Here is a 13,319-nt window from a genome sequence, read left to right on the forward strand (position 1 = left end):
GCGCTGGGCTGGTGGGGACAGGGCGGCAGAGTTCACAAGGTCACACAGTGATGGGGTGCCCTGGGCAGGCCTCTGTTTCCTGTTGCCCATGTTACAATCTACTCCGGTGGTGGAGCAATGGATCAACTAGGAAGCTGTAGGCTTTGGGAAAGAAAAAAAAGTTCATCCAATGACCTATGCAGGGCTTGATTTTAAAAACCACTAACAGGACTCGCCAAGCTAATGCTCTTGGGATAATGACAAGGACCACAGTTATCACGTTCGTGCTATCAGCATGACCCACGCCTTCCGAGTCACATATGTAGACCACTGCATTGCACAGTGCATCTACGCATGGAAACACTCAACAGGACTCCCTAGGAAACAGCAGGCTCCATTCCAAAGCCCCGTTCTTCCCTGTACCACTTCTCAGCTGCAGCTTTACAACCCAAAGGGCGCAGTCGGGGTGGGGTTTCCTGCCACCCGTGAGAACCCTTCTCAACAACCTTGAGCTGAACGGCTCGGCCCTCGGGTTCTGAAGCAAGCACACGCACTTTGAACATTCCCTTACACGTGCGGTTCCCGCGGGAGTCTGATAGAGGCAGGATGCCTCGTGCTGTTTTTAAAGGTGTACACGGAGAGGCTGACAGACTCTGTGATGGCGTCATGTCACCCACGCCGTTGGCGCTGTATTCTTGGGGGACGGCCGGGGCTTGGGGTCCGAGAGGTGCTCTATGAGTATGTGTTGCATAGCGGCCAGAGAAGCAGGACGTGTCATTGTAACGTCACTGGAAAGGAATGTTTACTAGGGAAACTGAAATAACGCCAGTTACACTTGGGAAAAGGACGGAGATGGTTGTAAAGCTGACTCTGGCTGTTTAACACACGGGCTGCACATTTTTTAAGCAAGACAAAGAATATGGTCCCAAGGAATTTCAGAAGCCCATTCCGGAGCCTGAGAGCCAACGGCCTCCTTGATTAAGGGTGGTTCCCAAGCTGGGAGGAAAACGTTTTGAAGAGGCGGCTGCCTAACCGGGCATCATGTGATAGAACACCAGATGTCTCTCTAGACAATGGAGATCTCATTCATGAAAACAGCAGGTGAAGGGGAGACCAGGAGCGAGCTCCCTGTCCTTACCGTCAGAGACAAGGCCATGCACACGAACGTGAACTTCTTGATGTGGGTCGCGGTGACCGTGTTGCTCGTGTTGGCGAGTTTATTGCTCGGGTTGTTCTGGGGAAGAGAAGAGCGGTGATGAGGACTGGGCTCTGGCTTGACCTGGGCCGAACCCCTGCCCTGTCGCCGACGGCAAAGAGCGTCTAGTCTCGTTTCCTCTGCTGCGCCTGACGTGTGGATTTCAAGTGACAGCCTGGGAGTCGGCTGGCATGCTGAGTCTCGCTCAGGCAGCTGTCAGGTTCCTGCACTTGAACGTCAACCAGAGTGCATTCTGGACCGAGTCAGGCCCCCCCACTTGGCGCTGCACCAGCCACCTGGCCCAACCCCAGGCCCTGCATGCTCCAGCCCTGGCCCCAGCACACTTGACATACATGGCCCTGTAGGGAGACTTCCCGGCTCTCCTCCCTACCAGACGGGGTCCCGTCCCATGAGGCCTTCCAGGCCTGCTCTCCCTGGCCCAGGCTCACCTTCCTACCCTAATTTCCCCACCTGCAGCCAGCCACACGGGGCTTCCTGCCCTGCCCCTTGAGCTCCTGTGTTTTGTTTCTGCCTTTCCCAGTGGACCTACGGATTTTCAGCAACCCCCACCTGTCTTCACAGCCCCTCTCATCCTGCAGCCTCTCTGACCTTTGACCTCCAGGCTGTCTCTGGGCCCCATTTTCGGTCCTGTGTGTTCAAGCTCCCTGCGAGGCTGTGGTGCTGGGAGGTAGAGGGCCGCGGCACACCCGGCACACGGAGCAGAGCCGCCAGCACTGCAAGCGGCTGACTTCCTCCCAGCCCCGCTGCCAGGCACACGCCTCACCCCCCACCATGACGACCATCGGGGGAAAAAGAACCTGTGCCTCATTCTGGGTCCAATTAAGCCCAGGCCTGAGGGAAAAACAAGTCCTGACACCTGGCTCCCCCTGCAGCATAACACCTGTACAGCTAGCAGGGGACCCACCCGGAGCGAGCTCTGGGCCCTGCCTCAACCTCGGAGGCCAAGGGAATCTTGCAAACCCTTCCCCTTGTGGCTGCCCCCGGCCCAGGCCCCTTGGGGATCACACGTTTTTACTAATTCCAGCCTCTACAACCCACCTGCTTTTCTGAATAACTGGGTGCCACTGCGGCCAGCAGCATGTAGGGGAGCCGCGCCTGTCCTTGTCCCCAAGCTCTGCAAGAGTAGGGCCCTGGGGCACAGAGGGAGGAGGCCGCGCTGGGGGGAGTCAGGCCACCTCCCCACAGCACCCACATGGAAGGCAGGGGGCTGGGGCTCCTTCCTCCAGGCCCACTTTCATTTGTCACACAGCCAAGGTGACTGCAAACGTCATGGACACAAATGATCAGCCGCCATTAGAGCAGCACCGTGTTTCATTCTCTTTGCCTCCTCTGCTCAGAAACTCCACTTGCAGATAGCCCAGCATCAGAGAGAACCTGCACTAGTGGGGGCCACTCCGTTCCTGTGCAGCTAAACCCCCTGGGCAACACTGAGAGACTCGGTCTCTCATCCTGAACACACAAGAGGGCTACGAAGTTCAGCGGCTGTCGCGGCCCATTCTAGAAGTGCACCCAGAGGTGTCTATGATACCGGGAGACAGACTGTGTTCCCATAAGTGCTTGCAAGCTACAGCTCCCCGGGATGTCTGGAAGCAATGGGTGGACACCCAAAAGAGTTCTGAGTAGCTCGAGTTTCTGGCTAGAGAGATACGTTTGCTAGAGATTTTTTTTGCATAGTTCCTATCCTGTGATTAGCAATAAAACAATGCTTTTCTCTGCTGCTCTTGCTGAAACCAGTGTGTGGCATTGTTAAGTTTTATTACTATAAGGAGGCCAAAACCAATTTCACCTGGGACTTTCTTAGCCCAGAGGGTCTAACCCTTTGGCACCTGCTCCTCTGATCCAAGTTCATTATAAAATCTTACAGGACTGAAACGTAGCAAGGCATGGTTTTCTAGGATCGAGTTCTATACACGTGTTCCTTGAAAGGAAAACAGAGACTTTCTATCTACAGCCTGAGTTGGACTCACTCAAACATGAAGTGTCTGCTTCTCCTGGGAGGGACCTGTGCCCATTCTCAGAGGCTGGTGTGCCAGGAGCCAAAAGCACGCTTTAAGAGAAGCTGTGCATTCCAAGGTTGCCACCGAAGGTGTGCAGCAGGTGGAGGGAGTGCCAGGCGTGGCACAGTCCTGAGCAGGGTGCCCCCCCCGACGAGGTTGTATATGGGGAGGTGAGAGTTCCTCCTCCTGGGTGAGCATGCAAATGGGAAAGGAGACAGGTGAGAGGGATCTGGACAACAGCACAGGGGCTGGGCAGTAGGGAGGGGCTCCAGGGTGGGCAGAGGAGAACAGCAGTGTGTGTGCACATGCGTGTGCACACATGTGCCTGTTTTGGACAAGCAGGCACTAACAGGAACAGAGGAGGAAGATGGACAGTCAGCCTTGTCCAAGAGGCTTGGAGAGATACTCTCAGGTCAAGGGCATGGTCAGTGTGGAGGATAAGAAACCTCACCTAGGGCCCACTCCACGGGCCGTGCCTCCTCCCAGAAGGCTACAAACATTTACAGGGGAGTCTCAGAATCACATGACCATGTGATGGCCTGGCCCCATGTGTGTGGCTGCCTGGCCCCACAAGGAGTTAGTCTGGGGGAAGTAAGAAGGAGGAGTCCAGCGTTAGGCAGGTGCAGAGCCCAACCCACCCATCCTGCCAGGGCTGACCTATTTCCCGGGGCTCTCCTTGGGAGATGATAAAATGATATCGGCAATGGTCCTGAGCCTGTCCTCCAAAAACTCAAGCAAAAAAGCCTCAGCTGCTATTACTGCTCTGAGTGGCAGACGGCTTCTAATTTTTCAGTTTAATACACTGTGCACTATTTGGGGTATGCTTTGCCAACCATTTATTTTAGAGTGAAAACCCATGGGTTCAAATCATGAAGCTGTTGAGGAAATGGACATTCGTTGAATGAGGAGAACAAGAGGCCACAGGTTACAGGTCAGAAGCTACCGTGGCTCTCTCAGAGGTCACAGCAGCCGGGGAAAGTGCAGAACTGCAGTGAGCAGAGGCTTCTGGCTGGAAAACCGCCACCTCAAAGCCAAACCAGCCCCACATCCCGTGGCACGGCCAGCGTGATCAGGCACAGACACTGGCCCCCGGAGCGGGCCTGTGCACCTGTGAGCTGTGGCTCTCAGCTTTGTTTTTGAACGAGGTCAGCAAGCATGAGTCTAACTAAAGAATCCAACCACAGAAATCAAATCCGATATGTTAAATGTCCTGAGAATTTATTTTCCCTTCCGCAAACAAACCGTTTCTCCGCAGGAATAACCTAGAAGTGACCACGGAAGCAGCAACGTGCAAAGTGTTACAGAAGCCGCGTCAAGGTTGGCCGAGATTCGCCTCTGATGTTTCTGGAGGGAAATAGTCCCCAGTCACAATCCCGGCCCAGCCACATTAACCTTATGGGACTGAGAAGCATCAAGCTCTTCCTCCTTGGAGACCCTTGTCTATCACATGGCAATTTTAAAAAGAGTGCGGGCGACATCGCCCACACGGGCCTCACCTTGTCGAAAGCGGGATAGACAGCGCGGATCTCCGTCAGCCAGCCATACGGCATGTGTCCCACGGGGTATGTGGCTGTCAGAATTGCCACTGCCTGCAACAGGAGGAGCCAGCAGGGTTAGGAAGGCGGGCTTCACCTATTTTAATGAACACAACAGCAATGCCCAGGGTGCCAGGAACATGAGGCAAGTCCCCAGCTGCATGAAGAAACTGTGACGTGGCAGGACAGAACAGAGTGCTCCATTAGGTGGCCCTGAGTCCGAAGCACACCTCATCATGAAGCAGGTGTGTGTGTGAAGCACAGGTCCTCCAGCGTGACCACGAGGGGCACGTGAATGCCCAGCCCCTAAGTCGACAGTCAGCAGAGGTCAGCTCTGCACCCCAGTGCTGTCCCGCTATGCCACAGAGTGCAATTCTGAAGAAGCCTTTCATATCATCTGTCCTCATTTTTTAAAAATGCGAGTTGGAATTCTCGCCCGGGTCACGGGGTCTCATACTGCTGCCTGGGGGACTTCATTCAAGGGAAGAAGCTGCTGGGCCTTAGAAGCCACCCAAGATGACTCCTGACTCAAAACCCCAAATCCAGGCACGCGCCGAGGCGAGGGGTTTGTGGGCTTCTCCTTTGCAGCCTGCAGGGCAAGGACTCTGGCAGGCAGGGCCTGGCAGCTATCTGACAGCCCAGTCAAGGCTCTAGGCTGCCCCTCTGCAAGAGCAGCACTAACAGGAGGCCCTAGTGAGCGGCCCCCAGCCTTCCAGTTCCAGGGCTGGAATGAATTCTCCAGCGGGCACTGGGATAGGAAACAAAGGAAGTCACCGGATTTGTTCATGCTCAACTCCAAGGAGGGAAAAGGTGAGTCAACTCCTTTGGAGGAGCTGGCCGCTCCCAGATCCATGTCTTGGGGTGTGAGTACTGGAGCAGGGACAGTGGTGCTGAGGTGGGTGGGACATGCAGGAGGCTGGCGATGAACCGGAGAGGGAAGGCTGGGCCAAAACAGAGGCACCAGCCTGAGCCCTGGGGGCCTGTCACCTCTGCGACCGCGAGGCCCGGGCCGTCACCCCCTGCAACTACAGGGACAGGGTCACAAGCTGACTCCCTGGAAACGGAAGGGACTCAAGAAACCTGGGGTCCCGCTCCAGCCCAGCTTCCAGCTAGTTCTGTGTCTTTACCCTTCTTTTCTGTCTGTTCTTCATATGATAAATGAGAGGTAGGAGTTAGAGGTTTCCTTCCATCATCACAAAAAGATAAAATACCATGATTCGAGGCCTCCGAGCGATCCCAATGGCTTGCTAGTGTGACTATGTCAGAGAATTTAATGTCTCAGGATCACCTGAGCTGGCGAGATGACCTGGGAATTAACTTGACCCACGCTTCCCGGCTAAGATGATCCAAAGAGTGCAAGTCCGTACCTCCGTAGCTGCAGAACTGCCTCCAAGGTCACGCGAGACAAAGAGGTTGACAATAGGCCTGCTGATCCTCTGTGTGGCCAGAATCAGAGCCAAAGGCCACCAGAAGCTTAGCATCTTCCTTATTGTTGCATCTCCCTGCATTGAGGAAGGGAGACAGAAGTTTATGAAACTGTAGAAGTCGCACGGGAAACACGGTGCAGAACCAACGCTCTGCCTCTGTATGTCAATCATGAGTCAATGCACTATACTTAGAAGTCTGCAGAAGAGCCAGGTGGAATTAAAATGAAACATACAATCTTATTAGAAATCAACTCAGACAGTTGGCAAACTACAGGGCAATCAGCACACACGTGGGAGCTTGATGGATCCCACCAGGATCTTCCATACAGGAAATTGCCAACCAAGGTAGAGCCCTGTGCCATGGCCCGAGGAGCCCGTCTGAAGCTGGCCTTTGTTTACATCATCAAACGGACTGGCCAGAAGCCAGGTCAGTAGGAGGTAACTCTTAGAAATAAAAAACCAGTATGATTTATTTTGGAGTCAGTCAGCTCACATAAATGTACCTAATTATTTAAGCATCGTATAAGGTTCTTTAAAAGCTCTTACGGACGCCACATCAATTGTTCAGAAGCCTATGGGACATTAAGCACAGGGAAGAAAGAAAAGCAGTTCCTTAAGGTTCTGCAGCCAAGGTGGGCGACGTCTTCCCAGGTTGGCGCTCCCTGGCAATTGTGGTTTTGATACCAAGAGTTAACAAAGACGGTAGGAGTTAAGTCATGGGACTGTCTCAGCCACTACCACCTGTTCCCCTTTGCTGTGGCTGAGTGTTAAGAGATAGGTGATTATCGTCAAGACGGCTTTAACGAGGTTGGCCTAGTGGTGGAAATAACTAGATAGGCTTTCACTGGTGGGCTGACCACACACGGAGTTACATAAGGGGTCGATGCCTGAACAGAGTGCCTGGTCATGTGGGCAAGGGCGTGCACCTTGTTCATCTCTTCCTCGACACTCAAGGCACAGGCCAGACTCCGCTCCTCAGAACACACGACGGCGGTCCTCCCCCCAGTTCACGGCTGTTCGGGATTTACGTCTGACTGCTGCTTCTGTATTGCCCTTCAATGGGACGCAAAGCGGCTCAAGGGCAGAGGTCAGGCCTTACCCTCTTCCACACTGCCCTGTGGCCCCTGATGCCCTGCTTGGTGCCCAGCAAGAACCTGAATCAGAGACTCTGACTGGACAGTGAAAACAGCAGAAAGCCTGGATCCAGCTGTGAAATTAACAGTAAGGAGACGTGAACTCCAAGACACCATGGCTGCTGACACTGCAGATGTCGCAGCCCCTCCTCAGCCCGACACAGCGCCCTCGGCTTCCTCTAAGTCACTCCCATCTCTGGCTGTCTTTCCCCATGGACGCCACGCAGCGCCTGGCCTCTGCGGATGACACCATGGGCTCTTATCTCGAGGTGGAATACAACCCCACCCCACATGGAGACCCAGCCTGCGGTCGAGCTGGTAAGGACGTACGTACCCCGAGCTCTGGGCCGCTCCTGTCAGGGATGATGTCGTGGATGTTCCTGTAGTAGCCCAGGCACAGCGTGGTGCAGCGCACGAGTGCGCCCATGTACAGGGAGAGGATCGGGATGAGCAGCGGCTCCCGGCACTCCAGGTGACTGTGAAGCAAAATGGCTACAAAAACAACCTGAGAGACGGGAAAACGGAGCGGGTCAGAGGGGAGGAGAGCAAACCGGCCACCCGACATGGCTGAGCCTTGACCTTGACTTTGCAGGGAGAACCGGAACGTGGGCTGAGGCTCAGTGATGCTGTCCTGTGACTCACGGGCAGGGGTGTGGGCTTCACTGGAAGGAAGGACGCCCTGGTCACTCTGGTGTGCCCACCGTGCCGAGAGTCTCTTACAGCACCGCCTAGCTGGTGAAACTACTGCCTAAGACTTACCTAGCGACTCTGGACTCCCAGCCCTTCCTCCCATTTCCCTCCTTAGGCTGGATCCTGGGTGCACATGCAAGCCACACGCGAGGGCCTCATGTATGTCCCACCACCTCACCGTGGCCAACTGACGAGGGGATAAGGGAAAATGAACATAGCATTTATAGCACAGAATCACTGAAGATGCAAGGAAACAGGCACTCACAGCGATGGTTACAAATCAACCTAAACTGAAAGTTTAAAATACTAACTTATAAAAGCAGAATAGGTTGAAATAATCAAAGTTGGGAGAGACTGGAATCATAACGACGTGTTCACCTCTATTGAGTGCTACGCTTTCACAAAAGTTTAAAACCACATCAACCTGCCCTGTTCTGCAGGGCCTTGGTCCAGGGCCTGCCCACACCCCCTGATCCAAGAGACCCTGGAAGCAAGGTATAACCAGGGGGTGGGGACGGGGGAAGGCGGTAATCTGGAGCAATAGCAACCTTAATGACCAAGCAGCCATGGAGAAGCAGGTGTGTGGAAGATGCCGCTGAGTGCTGCTGGGCAACAGGTTATCCTGGGCAGTGCAGAGACCCGACCTGGCCGTCGTGGGGTCTCAGCTGACCTCAGGAGCCAAGGGCAGATGACAGCACAGAGGCCAGAGGAAGGAGGTCAGGAGAATGCTCACCGGGATACCCAGCAAGCCAAGAAAGTCCAGATGCGCACGAGATACAACAGGAACACTCCCTGGTAATCCAACGGACTGGAGAGGCAGCCATTACAGTCACGGTGGGACAAGAAGCTTTGCGTGTCTGAACCACACCTAAAGATTTTGTGCTTCTGTGTCTGAGATCGAATGGCTTAGGGGGAAAAAAGCAGAGCTGCTACTGAAATCTGCAGCATCATAACCAATTTTCATTTTATCATTGGTGACTACTCGCTTTTTGTGCCAGGGTGGAATCTCGCGGCACCCTGCCTAGGATCTGTCTACCCATCGCCAAAAAAGGTGGCTGACAAACGCTTTTAGGCCAGGAGCGGAATGAAGCATGAGGGAGGTAAGAGACTTAAGAATAAAAATACAACTTATTCTCCCAACCAAGCTGTGGCAGGAACTCCAACAACAAGGTCTGAAATAACCACTGCACCAGGAACTGCCTGAGGCCAGATGGTATCTGAACCCGTCCGTCCTGCCTCTTCCCACTGACCACATCTGTTTACTCCAAACTCGAGGCCCTCTTTCTGCAGACAAGGCCCCGGATCAGGTTTAGAACAGAGAAGGAAAACGACTGTGGGCGGACCGGCAGAGAATTTCTCAGGAACACAGCTTTATCTTCTTGTCCTTAGATGCATACTGTATTTATCTTAGGCAAAGGTGAGGATTTTTTAAATTTAGTTTTCCCTTTGTCAGTACCAATGCTTGACACAAGAGGGGCTTCCTTAATTTCAAATTAAGTGATCAAAATGAATAAGGCAATTCAGTTCACCTCTCAGAGAGAGTGAAAGTAAGACCAGGAGAAAACTCTAATAATGGTACAAGAAAACAAACCAGCATCAAAGGATTGTTAGTATTCAGGCATTCACACAGGAATTAATTCAAATTATTCCTAACGGTGATCCATGGAGTAAATGTCATTTATCTGGAGATTTAAAAAAATATTTTAACATTATTTTCTTTGTTATTTTAAAGGCAGAAAGAGAGGGAGAGAAAGAGATGTATCTTCTACTGGTTCACTCTCAGATGCCCTTGACAGCAAGGGCTGGCCCAGGCTAAAGCATGGGGCCTGGGACTCAAAACAGGTTTCCTGTGTAGGTGCAGGGACCCAAGTGCTTGCGCCATGACCTGCTGCCCCCGAGGGCACATGGTGGCAGGGTCTGGAATCTGGAGCACAGCATGGACTAGAACCCAGGTACTCCCGTAAGGGAAGTGGGTTTCCCCAGTACCGTGTTAACTGCTGCACCAAATGCCTGCCCCAGAGAGGTAATTCTGGTCATTAGGGAAGCACTCACAACTCAACAGATTATTTTAGGAAAGGAGCCTTTTTAAAAGCCTAGCAGGGGCCGGCTCCGCGGCTCAATAGGCTAATCCTCCGCCTGTGACACTGGCACACCGGGTTCTAGTCCCGGTCGGGGCGCCAGGTTCTGTCCCGGTTGCCCCTCTTCCAGGCCAGCTCTCTGCTGTGGCCTGGAAGGCAGTGGAGGATGGCCCAAGTGCTTGGGCCCTGCACCCCATGGAGACCAGGATAAGCACCTGGCTTCTGGCTTCGGATCAGCGCGCTGCGGCCATTGGAGGGTGAACCAACGGCAAAGGAAGACCTTTCTCTCTGTCTCTCTCTCTCGCTGTCCACTCTGCCTGTCAAAAAGAAAAAAAAAAAGCCTAGGGGGGCCGGCACTGTGGCATACTAGGTTAAACATCTGCCTATGGCACCAGCATCCTGTATGGGCGCCAGTCTGAGTCCCGGCTGCTCCACTTCTGATCCAGCTCTCTGCTATGGCCTGGGAAAGCAGTGGAAGATGGCCCAAGTCCTTGGGCCCCTGCATCTGTGTGGGAGACTCAGAGGAAGCTCCTGGCTGTGGCTTTGGATCGGCACAACTCCAGCCATTGCAGCCATTTGGGGAGTGAACCAGTGGATGGAAGACCTCTCTCTCTCTCTCTCTCTCTCTCTGTCTCTGTCTCTCTCTCTCTCTCTGCCTCTCTGTAACTCTTTCAAACAAAAATAAATAAAAATCTTTAAAAATGTTTTTAACAAGGCTAGGGTGTACACCAAGGGGGAAATGTGTAGAAATGTTCACAGAACAGAACTGAGAATTTGGAAGGAAGTGCAAAGATCGCTAAACTCCTCCTCCAAGTAGACATTTTCTTGAATTTCTGATTGCAGGAACTCAGCCTGATTTATAAATTACAGGGTGTGTTTCATGTGGTTTCCTTGCTGGAGGAAGAAGGGAGGAATGGAAAGCGGAGGCTGGGGCTGGACCTCAGCAAACTGAACCCACAGAGGGGGATGTTGGCCTTCCACTCAGACAGTGGGAAGACAAGTGAACCGGTCTCCAGGGTCATTTCCAGTGTGGGAATCGACCCGGGTGGGAGCTGCCTAAGAAGCCACATCAACAAGGACTGCTGTGAGTGCCCTCCAGGACTGTCTCTATGCGCGTCTCCGGAAGCCAGGGGCAGAGTGCGTGCACACAGAGGGTGCTCAGCCAGTGCATAGTGACCCTGTGACAGCCCGAGAACGTCCCAGGTGTGGTCATTCACAGGCACGCTCTTTAAACAGAAACCCCAGACACTAAACTCAAACCCACACAACCCTCAGCCTGGAAGCGGGACGCAGACTTCGACTGCAGGCAGTTGCTTCCTCTTCTCATCCATTTAGCAAACATTTGCTGAAGGCAGTATTCTGTGCAACAGCGCTGCTATAGGTGGGTCACACGCAGAGGGCGCCGCACCATGGGTGAACGTGAATGGGGTATGGGGCAGGGGGCAGGGAGGGTCATGCACCTGACTGCCCAGCTCCAAGTGGCACGCAGGTTGACTTACCTGAGCTATGACGTCAGAGATTGAGGCACACCCCACCAGGAAGCTGTATTTGTGTTTGAGGAGAATGCCAGCATGAGTCCACGCCTGCCAGAGAGAAAGGACCGGCATGAGACACGCTCAGGGAAGACAGGGAAGACACTGTTTCCCTGCACTATGGTTTACGTGCCATCCCTGGGACATGCTTTGTACCACCACAGCCTTAGAGCACAGGTTGTCTTTGGTTGGCAGGGTGACCCTAACAGGTGACTAGGTACAGGCTGGACATGTAAGTGGAATGTATGACTGCATTTCCTTATTTAGTGCCAGTTACATGCAGACGAGTGTACTTGCTAGACTTGTGTGCCTGGAAGGAGGGTGGGGCGGACACCAGGCGACAGCCTCCCTCTCTTGGAGCTGTGGGGATGGCTAGAACCTGCCACGAAGGTGAAACCAGGGTTCCGGCTGGTTCTCAGTGGCTGTGTCACTGCAGGGTCGCATGGGCCAATTACAGCACTGCCATTTCTTGCCAGCACATTGGGGCAGGATCCTTTCTGATGCTCTGAGTCAGTGAGGGGAATTGAGAGCAACGTCCTCTTATGGGAGCTGAAGATGAGAGCCCAGGGGCGGAAGGTTTGGAGAAGGTTTGACGATGGTCATTGTCCTGCTTATCGCTAAGGCCGACTGGGGCTGACACAGACGTCACATTTCATCCGAGCTCAATGCAACCAGACAAGTAGGGTCTGTTCCGCGGGTCAGTGTCAAGACTGTACAGCAGCTGCCTCGGCAGCTCGTGGGTCCCAAACGTTGAGAAATGCAGTGTGATGACATTTGTAGACAGCACCTTATGGTTGTGGCCATTCTGATGGGAGCCTTATGGTTTCTAATACTACATGTGTGTGCAGGTGGGAGTGGGAGAGATGATTTGTTCTTTATAAATGCTCCTTATTTTGGTTTTCATTGGGATCTTTGAGGGGGGTAATTTACAAGAAAGACATAGAAGAAAAGGGTACCAGCTTGAATAACCCCTATCCAAAATACCTGGGGCCAGAAATGTTTGGGATTTAAGACTTTGCGAGGTTTTGGAATATTTGCATGTGCATAATGACATATCCTGGGGTTGGGACCCAAGCCTAGTCACAGAGCTCATTTCTGTTTCACACATACCTTGCACACACATCACGAAAAGTAACTTCATATGGTATTGGATATAAGTTTGTGCATGAAACAAAGTTTCACATATGGGGTCCGGCGTGGAATGATGGTGGCACTCAAAACATTTGGGATTTGGGATTTTCAGATGAGGGATGCTCAGCTCATACCGAGTCCCAGAAACCCTCTTGTGGCAGACAAATACCTCTGCAGCGAGGTGGGGAATGGGGTACCCGGAATCCCTGCTGCGCACTGACTCACAGCCCCGAGTTCTCAGAACTCACTGTGTGGTTGTGATTCCTCCCTGTGTTTGGATTTCCACTCCCGAAACAGAGGATGGGACAGACATCAGGGCAGTGTCGAGGGCTCTGTCTAGGAAGTTGGGCCTTGATGCTTTTACATTCAGTTTTCTAATGAGCCCATTTAGAAACCCTGTAGGCTGGGATCAGTGTGGGCCTGTGGGAGGCTGTCTGTGTAGACCTCAAGCCCCTTGCCTTCTTCATGTTCCCGAGTGAACTGCACCTGCTCTCAGAGCGAGCACACCAGGCAGCCAGTAAGAAAAGGACACCCAGGGGTTCAGGTGGCCCATGTTAACGGAGGCATCCCAGCACTCAAGAGCCAGAACCTTTCTGACACA

General features: G+C 53.2%; 1 protein-coding gene across 1 annotated transcript in view; it reads right to left on the reverse strand.

The window, feature by feature from the left end:
* ANKH (ANKH inorganic pyrophosphate transport regulator) overlaps positions 1–13,319 on the reverse strand; it is a 144,514-nt gene that overhangs the window by 31,815 nt on the left and 99,380 nt on the right. Inside the window, exons 4-8 of the mRNA XM_002713969.6 lie at positions 11,555–11,638; positions 7,622–7,792; positions 6,095–6,229; positions 4,689–4,781; positions 1,118–1,213 (exon numbers count right to left, since the gene is read on the reverse strand). Of these exons, the coding sequence (XP_002714015.3) occupies positions 1,118–1,213; positions 4,689–4,781; positions 6,095–6,229; positions 7,622–7,792; positions 11,555–11,638 (579 nt within the window). The remainder of the gene's footprint in view (positions 1–1,117; positions 1,214–4,688; positions 4,782–6,094; positions 6,230–7,621; positions 7,793–11,554; positions 11,639–13,319) is intronic.

The sequence above is a fragment of the Oryctolagus cuniculus genome, chromosome 14, assembly GCF_051225735.1.
Source record: "Oryctolagus cuniculus isolate XC-2025 breed Fujian yellow rabbit chromosome 14, ASM5122573v1, whole genome shotgun sequence".
NCBI lineage: Eukaryota > Metazoa > Chordata > Mammalia > Lagomorpha > Leporidae > Oryctolagus > Oryctolagus cuniculus.